Source organism: Heterostelium album, assembly GCF_000004825.1.
Source record: "Heterostelium album PN500 unplaced genomic scaffold PPL_scaffold9, whole genome shotgun sequence".
Classification (NCBI taxonomy): Eukaryota; Evosea; class Eumycetozoa; order Acytosteliales; family Acytosteliaceae; genus Heterostelium; species Heterostelium album.
The window spans coordinates 789,884-805,509 of NW_008805071.1; the positions used below are offsets into that span (position 1 = coordinate 789,884).

The window sequence follows — 15,626 nt, forward strand, 5'->3', positions numbered from 1 at the left end:
CAAATTCATTTCATTTATATAATAAAACTTAAAAATTTTATCAAATAATAAAAATCAAAAATGAAATATAAAATTATGAATAATTTAACTGAAGAGGAACTCCAAAGATTGGCAGAGTTTAAAAAGATGTCAATTGCTCAAAGTTTGTATTAGTTAGTCAGTTCACATCTGCATGCCCTTTTTTTTTTATTAATTATTTTTTTTTTTTTTTATTTTCCCCTATAAATAGATATTGATGATCATTATTTAATGGTTTATCTCTTTGCAAAGAAGTTAAATGTAGAAAAGGCAGCAGAGACACTACAAAACAATATTGACCTCAGAAGCAAGTTGGGAATTCCATTCCCTCTCAGAAAGGCACAGGTCAACGTGGATATAGTAAAGAAGATGTACAGTTTCTTTATACCAGACACTAGAGATGCCAACGGCAGAGTGATTGCCTATCTCTATCCATCAAAGATGATACCCAAACAATATGATTTCGTAGATTGTATGAAGATTTTATTTTGGTTTTCAGATATCACTGTATATGAAGAGTAAGTAATAGATATTGAATTCGAAATATTGATAGCAAAACAAAACTAATAGTAATGCTAATTTTAATAATTTTAAAAAAATAGTTCTATTGGACATAGAAATGGTATGGTTGTAGTAGAGGATCTTACAAAGGTGTCAATGAAGAATTTCGATAGTAGACTTACCGATATGATGAAAGGTAAATCTTTGGAGAATATATTCCCAGGACGTATTGAGGCGATCTACTTGATTAATCAACCGTGGTTCCTCAGATTCTTGATTGGTTTCGCAAAGACATTCATCAAAAACAAGATTGTTAAGCGTCTGAAAATCGTCGGAAAGAAAGAGAAGATGGTAGAATTTGTCGATCCAAATCATCTACTTGAAGAGTTTGGTGGAAAATTGAATTTCGATTATCATGGTTGGATTGACTCTCTTCCAGCTGACTATTAAAACAAGCAACACCTCCAACAACAACAACTTCATTAACAAAAACAACAAAAAGAACATTCAAATCCAACCTTTTGTTTATAGATAGATCGATATTAATTTAGTACGAATAATTTGTACAATACTTTATTTTAATTTTTTTAAAACAATAATACATAGATAGATAGATAGATATATATAGAAATATTTTGGATAAAAATATAAATATATATTTGGATTTATTTAATAAAAATAACTTTTTTGATAAATAAAATTTTAATAGTTAATTTTCTTGTTTGTTTGTTTGTTTTTTATATAAATATTATTTTTTAGGTATGTTTTTTTAATTTAAATTGATAAAATTAATAATATCGGATGAAATCATAGTTATTGGTCTTTTGGTAATATATGTATCACGAGGTATCTTGATTGTCTCTTCCACTGGTTGTTCCGATGCATAGGCCAAGAGATCTATGTGACCGCCATTGTATTCTATATATTTGGTATCGTCTTGATTGTCTTTGTGCGCACGAAGAACCTCGATAATCTCCTTTCCATTGCCATCGCCAACGATATGATCTTTGTTGCCAAAGAGAATATAGGTTCTTGGCATCTCCTTGGCATAGTTTGGATTGTTTTTAATGAATTGGTGAAGGTTGTATTCGAAGGTTTTCTCAAAAATAACGAATCCTACATTGTGTTCGAATCCCGAATGGGTTTGCATGACAAAGTGAGTTTTCGGACAGTAGGCACCGCCGACACCAATGAATGAGTTAATCTTGGTATGGTGTCCCAGTTGCTTTCGTGTCGAGAGATACCAGTAGCATATTGCAGCGCCAGCACTATAGCCAAGCATATGAATATTCTCTGGCGAACCACCATATTTCTCAGCGTTGTCATGCACCCATCTAACAATCTCTGCCATGTCATCGATCATGTCATTACCATCACCTTTCGGGTACAGAGTATAGTTGGCAACGAAAGCAACTATTCCATTCTTTGCCAGCTGATTTCCTAGAGTTACATTCTTTATTTTGTCACCTGAACACAAGAAACCTCCATGAACGAAAATAACACAGGGTCTGTTGGATGCTTCCCTCGGCGTATAGATATCTGTGATGTTTCTTGGTCGTTTATTGGAGTAAATAACATCCTTATAGAGCAGGATTCTAGAGTTCTTTCTCTTTAGAATATAGTAGTACAACCAGATAGTACGAAATACTCTTGGCAACAACCTGAAGAAATAGTAAATCTCCAAGAGTTTTGTGAAAAATGTAATCCATTTCAGAAAGATTGGAGATCTACCGTATTTGTCATAATATTCTCTATGTTGCTTATCTAATTTACTATAAACTTCCCTAAGAGGATATTTCATTTTATTTTCTCTATTGGTTTGATTAATTAATTATTTAAAAACCATTAGAAAAAAAAAAAAAAAAAAAAAAAAAAAATAATTAAAAAAATGAAGAATGAAAAATAATTATTTTCATTTCTCGAGATAGAAAAGATATCTTTATCACTTATTTATTATAATTATAATTATTTCATTTTATCTATCATCATCATACTCATATGATTTGTTTTTGTTGTTTTTTAACCCTTTCTGAAAAATGGTAAAATGGTAGAATGGCAGAAAAAAAAAGGTGAAAATCATCAACACAAATCTGATTGAGTATATGGTTGAAAACCTAAAAAAGCAGTGGTAAATAAACGAATAGTTATATCTCACACTACCACTGTTGACAAATGTTTTTTTTTTTTCACCCCAATATTTTAAATACTATTATCTGATGACACACGACATCGTTGTAGAGATAACATCGTTGCTGCCATTTTTATTTTAATATCATTATGATTAGCATTAAAATTTATGGAAGATTGAAAGTAAGGAGGTGAAAATAGATGTCACACCCTCACCTAATACTAAACCAGATGCAACTACTATCATATACTCGTTGTATGTATCGGATCTATAGCGTTTCCATACCCAGTTGATGACCGTTCCAATGCATCTGGCAATGATGTAGTTGGGTCTAACTAAAATACCGATGGCAATTGCAATACCACTTGGCAGATATTCACCGATGTGTGGGTTTATCGATTCGATAATCGGAATGAATGAAACGATCACACCTGCAGCAATACAAAAAGGTAGTACATGTGGCGCCAAGTTGTTTCCATTGACCAGCCTCGCCATGCCAAGCCAGGCATTCGCCATCGGTGCATTCTCTGACATGTTGCCGACCTTGTCGTACAGCTCATAGGCAGCTACAGCAAAGAATATCGAGAAGAACGAACCAATCAACTGACCGTAGAATTGAATGCGTGGCGATGCTTTCAGCAGATGTCCAGTCTTGAGATCCTGCATCATGTCACCGGCTTGCTGAGCGCCGGCCTCTGCAACGGCACCGGCAACCAAATTCGCAAGGATATTGTGACGGGCAATGAATGCAAATACTATCTGACTGATCTTTCCGATACCACTGACCGGGTTCAAGTCGGTTTCACCGAGTGCACGCACCGCCAACACACTGGTTAGCATCGCCAGCACCACAGCGATAAAAGTCTGATAGACTGGCACGTCAAACAACGGAGATACTATGGCCACACAGAGAACGGTCGATACGACCAATCCAGAGATCCACCACTTTCGAGGAACCTGCTGGCTCTCTGGTGCGGGATCGACGTTCTCCTCCGGTGACCGATGATTTCTCAGGTATCCAAAACGAATGAGAAGCTGACGAACAAGCACAATAGCCAGTGAAATGAGTGATTCCGAAATCATTATAAATAAAGCGACCCAGAGTGTCCAACCGGAGGCACCATCGATTGAAGTTACACTACCGGTTGCCCATCCATTGTTTCGTGCGATCGGACCGAGAATTGCCCATCCCAAAATGGCACCGATCATCAGCGAAATACCGGTTTTCGTTCCCATAATCATACCTTGTCCGATGTAGCTTGGAGATGGTGTCAACGCCCAATGCCAAGTGCTCTGAAGATACGTTCCAAACAGTGGAATCTCCTCTACCACCGGGAAGAAATAGCCCAGCAGCTTATAGGCGGCGGAAACACCGAATGAAATAAAGAGAATCTTGAACTTCCTATCGAAATCCTTTGAGCTTGTGATGGTTTCCGATGTCGATTCGCTGTTTACCTTTAGTAGCTCGGTATGCACTTGATCGTCATCGAGCTGGTGAAGCACGCGAATCATCTGAGCGGTTGCAGTTCCCGATGGGAACTTTAGTTTCTCGACAATGATATTCTGTTTGCGGAGCGGCACCGCAAAGAATACACCGAAAAACGCCAGACCCAGTGACCACAGCAACAGCGACCACCACGAGAAATACGAAGGGTAGTCTTGGTTTGGGTGGTCTTCACGCCACATCTTCTTCATCGCCGGGATGACGGCAACGAATCCACCGGCCAGCGGCATCGTAGCAGTGGCCACAGCTATCGTCTGCAGCAGCACGTTCTCGAAATGATTGAAATGTCGACTCAACTTTTTCTGCAGCAATCTAAACACCAAAAAACCCAACAGCGTAGACTGCAGTGATCCCATCGTTACCCAACCCGCTTGCAATCCAAAATACATATTACTAAAACACATAAGAGCACCAACTGCAATTCCAACAACACTTGCTCGAACCTAATTATTATTATTATAATTTAACATATTAATATTTATTAGATTAGAATAAAGTTAAAACAAAACTAATTTTAACACTTACTGTAAGCTGAGGTAAACTCTCATCTTTGAATATATTTTGTGATAGTTTCGCTTTGTCATTGTTGTAATGATCTAAGTTGATATCGTCGTCGTCGTCGTATCCAACATTTGATCTTTTATATAGATGATCTTTATCTTGGTCGACATCATCATCATCATCGTTCTCCAATAGATCTCTTTCAGCAGAAACATCGTCATCACCACCGACAGATGAATACATGGATGGTGTATGCAAAATACTTGCATTCTGTTCAACGTTTAAATGGTGTTCTTCATTTTCACCATCACTATATCTACTCATTATTTTAAAACTTTTTTGTTTTTATTTTTTTATTTTTACAAATATATTACTTTTTTATTATTATTAAATACATATGCTACATAATACAACAAACAAACTACTACTATAAGAATGTATATTTATTAATAATTTAAATCACTTTACAGCATTATGAAAAATATTAATTCAAGATAAGTTGGAAAATCTCATTTTATTTTGGTGAAAAGTTAAAAAAAGTAATTAAAAACAAACTAATTAGGTGGTTGGTCTGGGGTTCTTTTTGAAAAATTCTATGGGGTGTTTGCTTTACTTCCATTCTATCTTTTGATTCTTTTTTTTTATTTTTTTTTTTCGCAAAGATTGTTTAATTATTCTAATAATATATATAATAACATGTTATTATATAAATATTTTATAGATATATTGAATAATGTTGTGTTGAGAAAATTAATATTTTCATCTGTAAGGAATATAAATTGTTTGGTTAGTGGTGAATATGTAAATTCAAAACAACAACAACAACAACAACAACATAACTATAACTCAGTAAGATGGTCAAGTGTATTGAGTTCACCTGCTATTCTCATATCCTATGGCTATCGGAAGGAGTTAGTGTTGTTTCTAGAGAGCTACAAGGACTACCAGTTCACATCGATACATCTGCAGTGTGCAGTTGCCTACGACCAGCGTGAGATTCTCTCGTTCATGCTGGAGCGTGACAAGAAGGCATTCCTGAAGCTCACCGACAGGGAATTTGAGATTGCAATACGACAACACAATCTGCCGATGCTCAAATTCTTGTTTGATGTGGTGTCAACCTACTATGTGAATCTCACCAGTATAATGATATACGCTTGTCACTACGGTAGTTTGGAGACATGTAAATTCCTCTACCACGAAGGCTTGAAAAAGATACATGGATCGCTAACTCTTAGTGAGTCGCATATGATCAATGCTGCTGAGCACGGTCATCTCGATATCGTGAGATGGCTATACGAGCATGGTTGCCCTACCAATTCCGAAGTACTGAAGCGTACGGTCAACAAAGGGCATCTCGATATCTTGATATGGATACATGAAAACGATCAGTTGGCGCCATCTTCATTCTACGCGGAACTAATGGATACCGCTGCCACCAAAGGTTTCCTCGATATAGTAAAATGGATCCATCTAAATAGAACTGAAGGTTGTTCGGTGCATGCTATGGATAATGCTTGTAATAACAACCACCTCGAAGTTGTAAAGTGGTTACACGAGAATCGAACTGAAGGTTGCTCGGTGCAGGCAATGGATGTCTCCGCGTGCAACGGCAACCTCGAAATCGTAAGGTGGCTCCATGAAAATAGAACTGAGGGTTGTACTTCTGATGCTCTTGATGGCGCCGCTGGCAACGGACAATTAGAAACCGTCGCATGGCTACATCAGAACCGAACGGAAGGATGCACTGGTGAAGCGGCAGACAATGCTATTTTCAATGGTTTCGTTGATGTAGCTGATTATCTATTTAGAAATCATATGGTTGATCTCTCGACAATATCTTTCAATATATTCGATGTCGCTGCACCCTCAGGGAATTTATCGCTACTCGAATTGCTTCATCAAGTTGGCTACAGTCAGCGACCAACCAGTCAGGCGGTAGATCGTGCAGCTCAAGCCGGTCATCTAGAGGTTATCAGATTCATTTTCGAAAAGTACAATGTCAACGGAACTTCACAGGCAACAGAGGCAGCTGCTTTGTTAGGCCATTTGAACGTTGTCAAGTATCTAACAGAGGTTATGAGAACTCCATCCACATGGAAAGCATTAGATAACGCTGCTTTCAATGGTCATTTCGATGTCGTTCGTTACTTGAAAGAGAATAGAACGGAGGGCTGTACAGTTTATGCTATTGACACTGCATCAAGTGGTGGACATTTGGATGTCATAAAATATCTAATGGAAAATAGTACCGTAGGATTTACAAACACAGCGATAAACAGTGCCGCTAGAGAGGGTCATCTGGAATTATTTAAATATCTACTAAGCTTTCCAAGTGATCTACGTCCATTTGATATATTTTGCCTAAACTATTCAGTATCAAATGGTCATCTACCCATTGTCAAACATATATGCGAAAACTATTTTCCAGAGGTAGCCTCTCAGCTATCTTTTGTTTTTGCTAGAGCCAAACAGCATGGACATCATCATATTATGAAATATTTCATCGAAAATCATGGTATTACTGACAATTAATGTATTATAAACTTTATTTATAATATAATTATGTCTTGGAATTCAAGAAATAATTTATTAAAAAAATAATATTTTAATTTATTTGTTCTTGTTCTTTTTGAGTTTCAGATATGAAAGGTGTATAGAATTGATTGTCAAGTTTGGAATTTGGGACAAACTGAACACATCAATATCAATTATATTATCCAAATAAAATTTAACTTGAACGGTGACCATTGAGTCAACACCATAGTTCTTGAGAGGAGTGTCATGATTTAACTTGTGGTTTGGAATCGAGAGAAGTTTAGAAAGACCATCGGTGATTGCTTCTATTGGATCAACATAATCAAGTAAATTGTTTGATTTACCTGTATCTTCAACTACTAAATGTTCAACACACTGTCTGATATGTGGATGGACATCATAACATCTTCCATTAGTAATATTTGATATAATAGGAGTGCAATATAATGATTGTGAAATAATTTGTTCAATTCCTCCGATTACCTTGTTTAGTGGACATGGCTCTACACCTCTAGAATTAAAGTATTCTTGCATTCCTTCAGATTCAGCCACAGTTCCTTCTCCCATTGTTGGACCTAATCTAATTGATTTTGAACATAATCCAAGAATATTGTTTCTATATTTACATAAGGCATCTACTGTTAGACATGCTGAATTATAAGCTGGTTGTGAGGCTGATCCACATAATCCAGATACTGATGAAAATACGATAAATTGTTTGAGGGGTAACTTTAAATCAATTGAAATCTTATGTAGATTATAGGCACCTATAACTTTAGGATCGTTAACTTCTTTGAGATTTTCCAATGTCACTTCATTTATTGGATTTGAACCAAAAATAGTTGCAAGATGGAAAATAGTTTCAATTGGAGGAAGAATCTTTGAAATTGTTTCAATACTTGAATTTAAGTTTTCAAAATTTGAAACATCCATTGAATAGAAATCTATTTTCATGGATGTTGTTGAATTTATCAATTGTTTAATTCTGTTGTTCATGTTTGATTTTGAAAACACAACAATATTTGATGCACTTGAATGTTTAGAAAGCCAAGTGACAAGTTCAAGAGAAATACCACTTTGACCAGTGACAATTATTGTGTTTGAAATTGGAACTTTGTAATGAATCTTTGGTAATGGTTGTCTATTTTTTGATTCTACTAATGGTTGAAGAATAGAATTTTTGATATTTGAACAATCCAAAACAATTTTACCAATTTGTTTTCTATCTTTCATTAATTTGAAAGCATCTTTGATATCAGTGATATCAAATACCTTGATTGGTGTCAATTGAAGTTTTCCAGTTGAAATATCATTGAGAATTTGCTTAAATAAATTAGCCATATATATTGTCTTGTGTTTTGCAGTAAAAGTAAGATCTATTGGACAATAAATAAGATCATTTTTGAATTGACCATAATTACAAGTATCATTATTATGAATATGAGTAATTGTAAGATCAGCAATTCTTCCATGAGGAGCCATTGAACGGAAGTTCTCTTCCATATATTCAACAGATAAAGAATTCAATAGAACATCGACTCCATTACATTTCTGTTTAATCAAATCTGCAAAACCAATTGATGAAGAATTGAATACATCAATTAAAATATCAGAATAATTTGATTTAAGATATTCAATCTTTTCTTGTGATCCAGCTGTTGCAAAAACTCTTTTACAATTCATCATTCTCAAAGTATTTAATGCTGCAAGTCCAACACCTCCAGTAGCACTATGAATCAGAATTGATTCACTTTCTGCATCAAAGTTGGTAATTTTGAAAGCATGATATACTGATAAATATACAGTTCCAACTGATGAACATTCAATGAATGAAAGTTCTTTTGGTTTTGGAACAAAGAATGATTCATCATAAATAGTATGTGAACCAATTGCTTTTCCAATTTGGAAACAAACAACTTCATCTCCAACTTTGAACTTCTTTGTGTTCTCTCCAATCTTTGTGACAACTCCACTTGATTCAAGTCCGAGTGGTGGATGATGAATATCTCCTCTTATCATTATCTTTTCTGGAATTAATTTGAGATGGAATAAATAGTCTTTGAAATTAATTGCAGCTGATTTGACTTCAATTTCGATTTCATTTGGCCCAACTATTCTATTCATTAATTTAAAATCTAAATTGACATTTGGAGCAACTCCCAGATTCTCTATTTCATTCTCAAAGGCATGAGAATATTCCAAAACATCATCTTTGATTTTCCTTATTCTTGATACCATGACTTGATTCTTCTTGATTGAGTAATGATATTCACCAAGTCTATTTTCATTGAGACGAAGAATTGTTTCAATATTCTCACCATTCAAAGGTGAATCAATATCAACCAATAATAGATTCAGCTCTCGATGATCAACCATAGCTGTGTAAACCAATCCAACAACGGAATTTGAAAAGAAATTTGAAGATTCAGAATCTTTTGTGATGATAGTAATTGATGGTTGATTTTCTCGAAATCTAAAAGTTTGAATTAATTGAACCAACGAGAATAATGTAGTTTGAAAAGTGTTTATATATTGTTGTTCTATTGTTGAAAGGAATATGATATGAGATGCTTCAAACAATAAACCTGATTTATGATCAATTTCATTTGAGTAGACAATTGATATTGATTTTTTGGAATATTGTTCAAAAATTTCCAAAGGAATTGATTGATTTTCATTGATGATTAAAACAAGATGTTGAATATTGCAAATGGGAAGAGATTTAATAGGTGATTTTTGAGAATGGATGATATTAAGAAGACCTTGATCAGGAGGTAATTGATTTCCATTCGAATCAATTGGTCCATAAATCTTTGTATTAATGAATCTATTATTTTGTGAGAGTAACTCAACCAATTGATTTAGATTTGGTGAAGAATGATCTCTGATACCATCAATATAATTCCAATATTGTTTGAATCTACCAAACAAAATATCGATACTTGCAACACTGTGTGCAGGTTCAACAAACAATAATATTCCATTTGGTGAAAGAATATTATAACAATTTTCAATTGGAATTCTAATATCTGGACGGATATGAAGCTCCAATGACATTAATACCATATCGTATGATGAATGAAGAATATCTTGTTCAATAAAGTCTCTATCGAAATCAGCAACCTTAAATTTCAATTTCAAGTTTGATTTCAAATTGAATTGGTTTGTGAATCTTTCTTTCATTTCTTTCACTAAAGTTGGTGAAGCATTTGTGAAAGTATATTGAACTTGAATATTATTCTTTTTGTGAGACAATAACATTTCATCGAGTTGAGAAATGATCATTTTGGTCATTTTTCCATTTTCTCTTCCAATTTCTAATATTTTAATAATTCTCAATTCTTTTGAATTGATTATTGTTTCTGAAATGGAAGTTACCGCAATATTGATTATTTGTTTGATATAGTGTTCCAAAATATCATTTTGATATTGATTATCAAGTTCTACTTCAAAGTTTCCATAAAGAACATCAATGATTGATTGAACACTTTGTTCCATATGACATAACGGAATAGAATATTTCCATGTTTCTTTGAAATCTTTTTCTTCAAAAGATTCTAATATTGATCTATTTTCTTTTAGAATTTCTATAATTCTTGAAAATAATTTAATGTTTGTATTTGATGATACTAGACTGAATTTGACAAAAGATTCTTTAATTGTTTGATCGAGTATAGAAAGATTAAAATCTAGTAAAATATTTGAAAACATTGAATACAATAATCGAATAGAATCAATTTCAAAATCATTGACTTTGATACCGAGTGATGACTCTGTATGCACTTTTCTTAGAGAAATATCTTTTGGACTTTTTAAAATAGATTCTTTTGATTGATAGAATGAATCCATAAGTTCTTCAACTGGATATTTAATTTTCTTCATTTTAGATTTTTCATTTGTTCCAACTGTTAGTTTTGTCATCTCCAAGATCAAAGTACCATTTGGATGAACCAACTGACAATGTCCAATAATGTCATTGTAAGTTGAATCTATTACTCTTGATAATAAATAGAGTTCATCAGGTGGGTTTCTTTCGACTTCAGAAATACTTTGATAATTGATTACCATTTCAATTGATTTTGCAAAGTATTGTCTTCTATCATCAATTATTCCTAATAATCCATGAGCACAATTGTCAAGTAAAGTACAATTGAAAATCTTTGAAGGTGCATTTGTTGAAGATCTCACATTCAAAATTGAAAATGACATTTTATCACCAACTAACATTAATTTGATATGTTGGAATGCTGGTCCATATTTCAATCCTAACCTGTGTGTCTTTTTGTACAATTCTTCAGAAGTGAATGATGACCAATTACATTTATTTCTATATGATTCAAAATCTAACACTTTTGAAGTTGAACTCGGAAGTAGAGTTACTTTAGATTTGGCAGTTGGGAGCCATTCTTCACTCTCATCAAAATAATCATTGTTCTTATTGAAAAAATTGATAGAGTATTCGTTCTTAGACATCTTTTCAATGTTTGTGAGAAACTTCTGAGTTTGATCAGATTCCTTCAAGAAGAATGATTTGAAGAAATCCAATCGATTTACAAGAATATCTTTTTTGTTTGAACTCATTGATTCAATGATAGCTTCAATATATGCAGCACCTGGGAAAAGTGGACCACTCTTCACTTGATGATCTTTTAAATACTGATATGGTTTACTTCCAATATTGATTTCCGATAGGAAGCATTGATTTCCATTGAAGAATGATGGATTTCCAAGGATAGAAGTTGTTGGTCCATATGTCTTCTTATTTGTAAAATGATGTGATTCATTCCAATAGAGTTCATTATCCCATTGATATCGTGGTAGAATAGAAACATTATCTCTCCAAACTGGGTTTTTGATATCTGAAGTATTGAATTGAGTTTGGAATCTGATATTAACACCAAGACAATGAAGTTCTGCCAATGATGATTTGAATAATAACTGTTCATCTCTATTTCTTTGAATTGGAGAAATAATCTTTGAAGATGGAAGTGTTTCTTTGATTAAACTGATTAATGTTGGATGGGGTGATATCTCCAAGAAAACATAATCACTAAAGTCTCTTCCAATATCTCTTTCAATCGATTGTAATGTTTTCTGAAAGTAAACTGGATATCTCAAACTATCATAAATATATTGAGAATCAATAGGATCAATCTTTAGCTCTCCGGTAAAAGTTGAATACCAAGGAATTCTTGATCTTTCAGAGTTAGATACTTTCATCTGATAGATTACTTTGTCTTTTATAACTTCTTGATGTTTTGAATGGAATGAACATTGAGATCTAAGGAATGAATTGAAAATCTCTTTTATCTTTAATTGTTTGACCAATTCGTTGAGCTTCTCTTCATTTCCAGTTACAACAATTGATTGTTCAGAATTATAACAAGCAATTTCAAGAGCTGGGAATTGATTTTGGAAATCATTTTTGTATTTATCAGCACTTATTCCAACAACCAACATTTTTCCAGATCCAACTGTTTCATTTTGGAATATTGCTCTTAAATAAACAAGTTTGACTGATTCATCCAATGAAATGTTTCCTGATACATAAGCAGAAGTCATTTCACCAAAACTATTTTAATTTATTTTTTGTTAATAAAATAAAACTAAAACAAATTTAAAATAATATTTACCTATGTCCCAAAACTATAGATGGATTTAAACCCCAATGTTTATAAAGTTCAACCAAAGCAACCTGGAAAATGAATAAAGAAGGTTGAGCAAGAATTGGTTTGTGTATATCAGTAGATTGATTGGAGATTTGTTTCATTTTATCTAAAATACTGTATCCAGAATAAACTTGAAACATTTTATCAAGTTTATCAACGATTGATCGATAAATTGGTTCATTTTGATAGAGATTCATTCCCATCTCATTCCATTGAGGTCCTTGTCCACAGAAAACATAAATCAATTTCTTTCCAAGAGAAGGTGTTTGGCCATTAAATTGAATTAATTGTGAATTGAACTCAATCCAATCTTTGGCAATAATTACTTTTCTTTTCGAATGGAATGATTTCGTAATTGATTGATATAATGCGAATTCTTTCAAAGAAATTCTATTTTGATATTCCTTGATTGATTCAATATATCTATCTATCGATACAGAAGAATTGGCTGTTATTGGAATTAAAAATGAATGATAAAATGAATCTTTTGATAAACTGAATAAAACAATTAATTAAATATTCTAGAAATAAATTATTAATAAAATATACCTTGAGAATTTATATTCATCTCTATATTCTTGTAAAATGATATGACTATTCGATCCACCAATTCCAAAAGAATTAATACCCATTGAAATCAATCTATCATTAGGTAGATCTTCAACTTGTGTAACAACCTGAATATTTGATTCCAAAAAAGGGATCTTTGGATTTAATTTTCTCATTTTAATGCTTGGTACAAGTTTTCTATGTTTTAACATCAAAGATACTTTGATAAGAGATGCAACACCAGCACCACTTTCCAAATGACCAATATTTGTTTTTACTGATCCAATCTTCAAAGGTCTTTCGGGAGTGTGGTTATGAGCAAAAACATCGATTAATGCTTGGACTTCTATTGGATCACCAACAACAGTTCCAGTGGAGTGTGCTTCAACATAATAGATTTCTGATGGATCAATATTTGATCTCTGAAGAGCAAGTTTAATATTTTGTGATTGTGTCACATTTGAAGGTGTAGATATCGTATCTTTGTTTGAGTGACCATCAGTATTGATACCTCTTCCTTTGATAACTGAATAGATTCGATTTCCATCTCTCTCTGCATTTGAAAGTTTTTTCAAAACAACCACTCCACATCCTTCACCTTTGACAAAACCTTTTGCATCAGCATCGAAAGAACGACATTGATCTCCAAGAACACCAAAATTGCTATATATCTTTGAAATTTCAGGGTCAAACAAAGCATTGATTCCACAAACAAGTGAAATATCGCATTCACCATCTTGAATGTATTTGATTGCAAGATCGGTTGCGGTCAAAGATGATGAACAAGCGGTATCAATACACATCGATGGACCACGGAAATCAAAACAATAGGAAACTCTATTTGCCATCACAGAATGTGTTGAAAAATCACACAAAACCTTTGGGGCAGGGTAGGATGGACTAAATCCAGTATTCAAATGATGGTAGTCAATCGTTGATACACCCACAAATACACCGGTGTTTGATCCTGATAATGACTTTGATGGAATCTGGGCATCTTCCAATGCTTCATAGGTGAGTGTAAGAAGCATTCTCTCTTGTGGATCGAGAACAGGAGCATCTTTTGGAGCGATCTCAAAGAATAGTGGATCAAACTTTTTCCATTCATCCAACTCCAATAAACCTGCATTATCATTTGTAATCAATCGGTGTTGATGATATGCTTCAGACCATCTCTCCTTTGGAATTTTCACAACACCATCGAATGAATTTTGGAGAGCATTCCAAAATTGTTCTGGTGAATTAATTTTTCCTGGTAAACGAATACCAATACCGATGATCGCAATATCAATTTTAGAATTTTGAGAATTATTTTCAACCATATTTGTTTTGTTTATTAAAATAATCAATTAAATAAAAAGAATTTTTGAATTAATTATGTTTGAATTGTGTAATTTCATTTTATAGGTTGGGTTTGTAATTTGCACAGCTTATTTGTATTCTCGAATTATTTTTGCAAATGCACAAAAAGCAGTGCAAAATTTTTTCATTTTAGGGGAGGGATAAAATGAAATTACACATTTATTCAAAATTAGCCTATTAGATTAAAAAACATTTTAGAGATTTATTGGTAAAGAATTGTTTTATTAAAACAAAAAGGATATGATATAAGACTGGGATAGTTAGATTACTCCAATGTTTGTTACATTTTTTTATTGTTAGTCAACTTAATATCTGTTAACAGTCAATTAAACCTAGTGAGAAAAATTGAGATAGCGAACCACAGCTGTTCAGCCATTTTTTTTGTTAAAAAAAGTTTTTGGCGATTGCATAACACTATTTTGGCTGTGTGGGGGTTTATTTGATTTTTAACATCTGATGAAAAACAACAAAAATAGTAATTTTTACCACAAATTTGATTTTTTTATTCACAAGATTATTATTAGATTTATATCTCGATGTTTTGAAAAATGTATAAATTAGAGAGACCACATAAAAGTTTTTTTACCAATTTACATTATTTTATCTTTCGATCTATTTGGTGTATTGTTGAATGTATCTTAGAAAATATTGAATTAGAATAAATTAATTCCGTTCCAAAGAATATATATGCTTTGTGAGCCATAAAGATAGGAAACTTAACTTGGGATTTTTAAATAAACTCTTGACATCTTAATAAATAAAATTGGTTTCAAGATATAATTCCGATATAATTTTATTAGATGGATCTATCCTAAAATTAATTTGAATATTAAGTAGATTATTAAAGTTTAATTCA

At 32.9% G+C, this 15,626-nt stretch overlaps 5 protein-coding genes across 5 annotated transcripts; 2 read left to right on the plus strand and 3 right to left on the minus strand.

Annotated features, from left to right (window-relative positions):
• Positions 1-60: 60 nt before the first annotated feature.
• On the plus strand, positions 61-969 carry PPL_08849 (CRAL-TRIO domain-containing protein; the record flags this gene model as incomplete). Its single annotated transcript, XM_020579650.1, has 3 exons — positions 61-142; positions 230-536; positions 621-969. 3 exons carry the CDS (start codon positions 61-63, stop codon positions 967-969), a joined length of 738 nt encoding a protein of 245 aa, XP_020430325.1.
• Positions 970-1,288: 319 nt separating this feature from the next.
• Positions 1,289-2,320, minus strand: PPL_08850 (alpha/beta hydrolase; the record flags this gene model as incomplete). Its single annotated transcript, XM_020579651.1, has 2 exons — positions 1,289-2,128; positions 2,168-2,320. The coding sequence occupies 2 exons, from the start codon at positions 2,318-2,320 to the stop codon at positions 1,289-1,291; spliced, it is 993 nt and encodes a 330-aa protein (XP_020430326.1).
• Positions 2,321-2,806: 486 nt separating this feature from the next.
• Positions 2,807-4,976, minus strand: PPL_08851 (OPT family oligopeptide transporter; the record flags this gene model as incomplete). Its single annotated transcript, XM_020579652.1, has 2 exons — positions 2,807-4,594; positions 4,677-4,976. 2 exons carry the CDS (start codon positions 4,974-4,976, stop codon positions 2,807-2,809), a joined length of 2,088 nt encoding a protein of 695 aa, XP_020430327.1.
• Positions 4,977-5,348: 372 nt separating this feature from the next.
• PPL_08852 (uncharacterized protein) lies at positions 5,349-7,187 on the plus strand (the record flags this gene model as incomplete). Its single annotated transcript, XM_020579653.1, has 1 exon — positions 5,349-7,187. The coding sequence occupies one exon, from the start codon at positions 5,349-5,351 to the stop codon at positions 7,185-7,187; it is 1,839 nt and encodes a 612-aa protein (XP_020430328.1).
• A 78-nt stretch (positions 7,188-7,265) lies between these two features.
• Positions 7,266-14,730, minus strand: PPL_08853 (uncharacterized protein; the record flags this gene model as incomplete). The annotated part of the gene is made up of 4 exons (XM_020579654.1): positions 7,266-11,624; positions 11,745-12,762; positions 12,824-13,354; positions 13,409-14,730. 4 exons carry the CDS (start codon positions 14,728-14,730, stop codon positions 7,266-7,268), a joined length of 7,230 nt encoding a protein of 2,409 aa, XP_020430329.1.
• Positions 14,731-15,626: the final 896 nt, after the last annotated feature.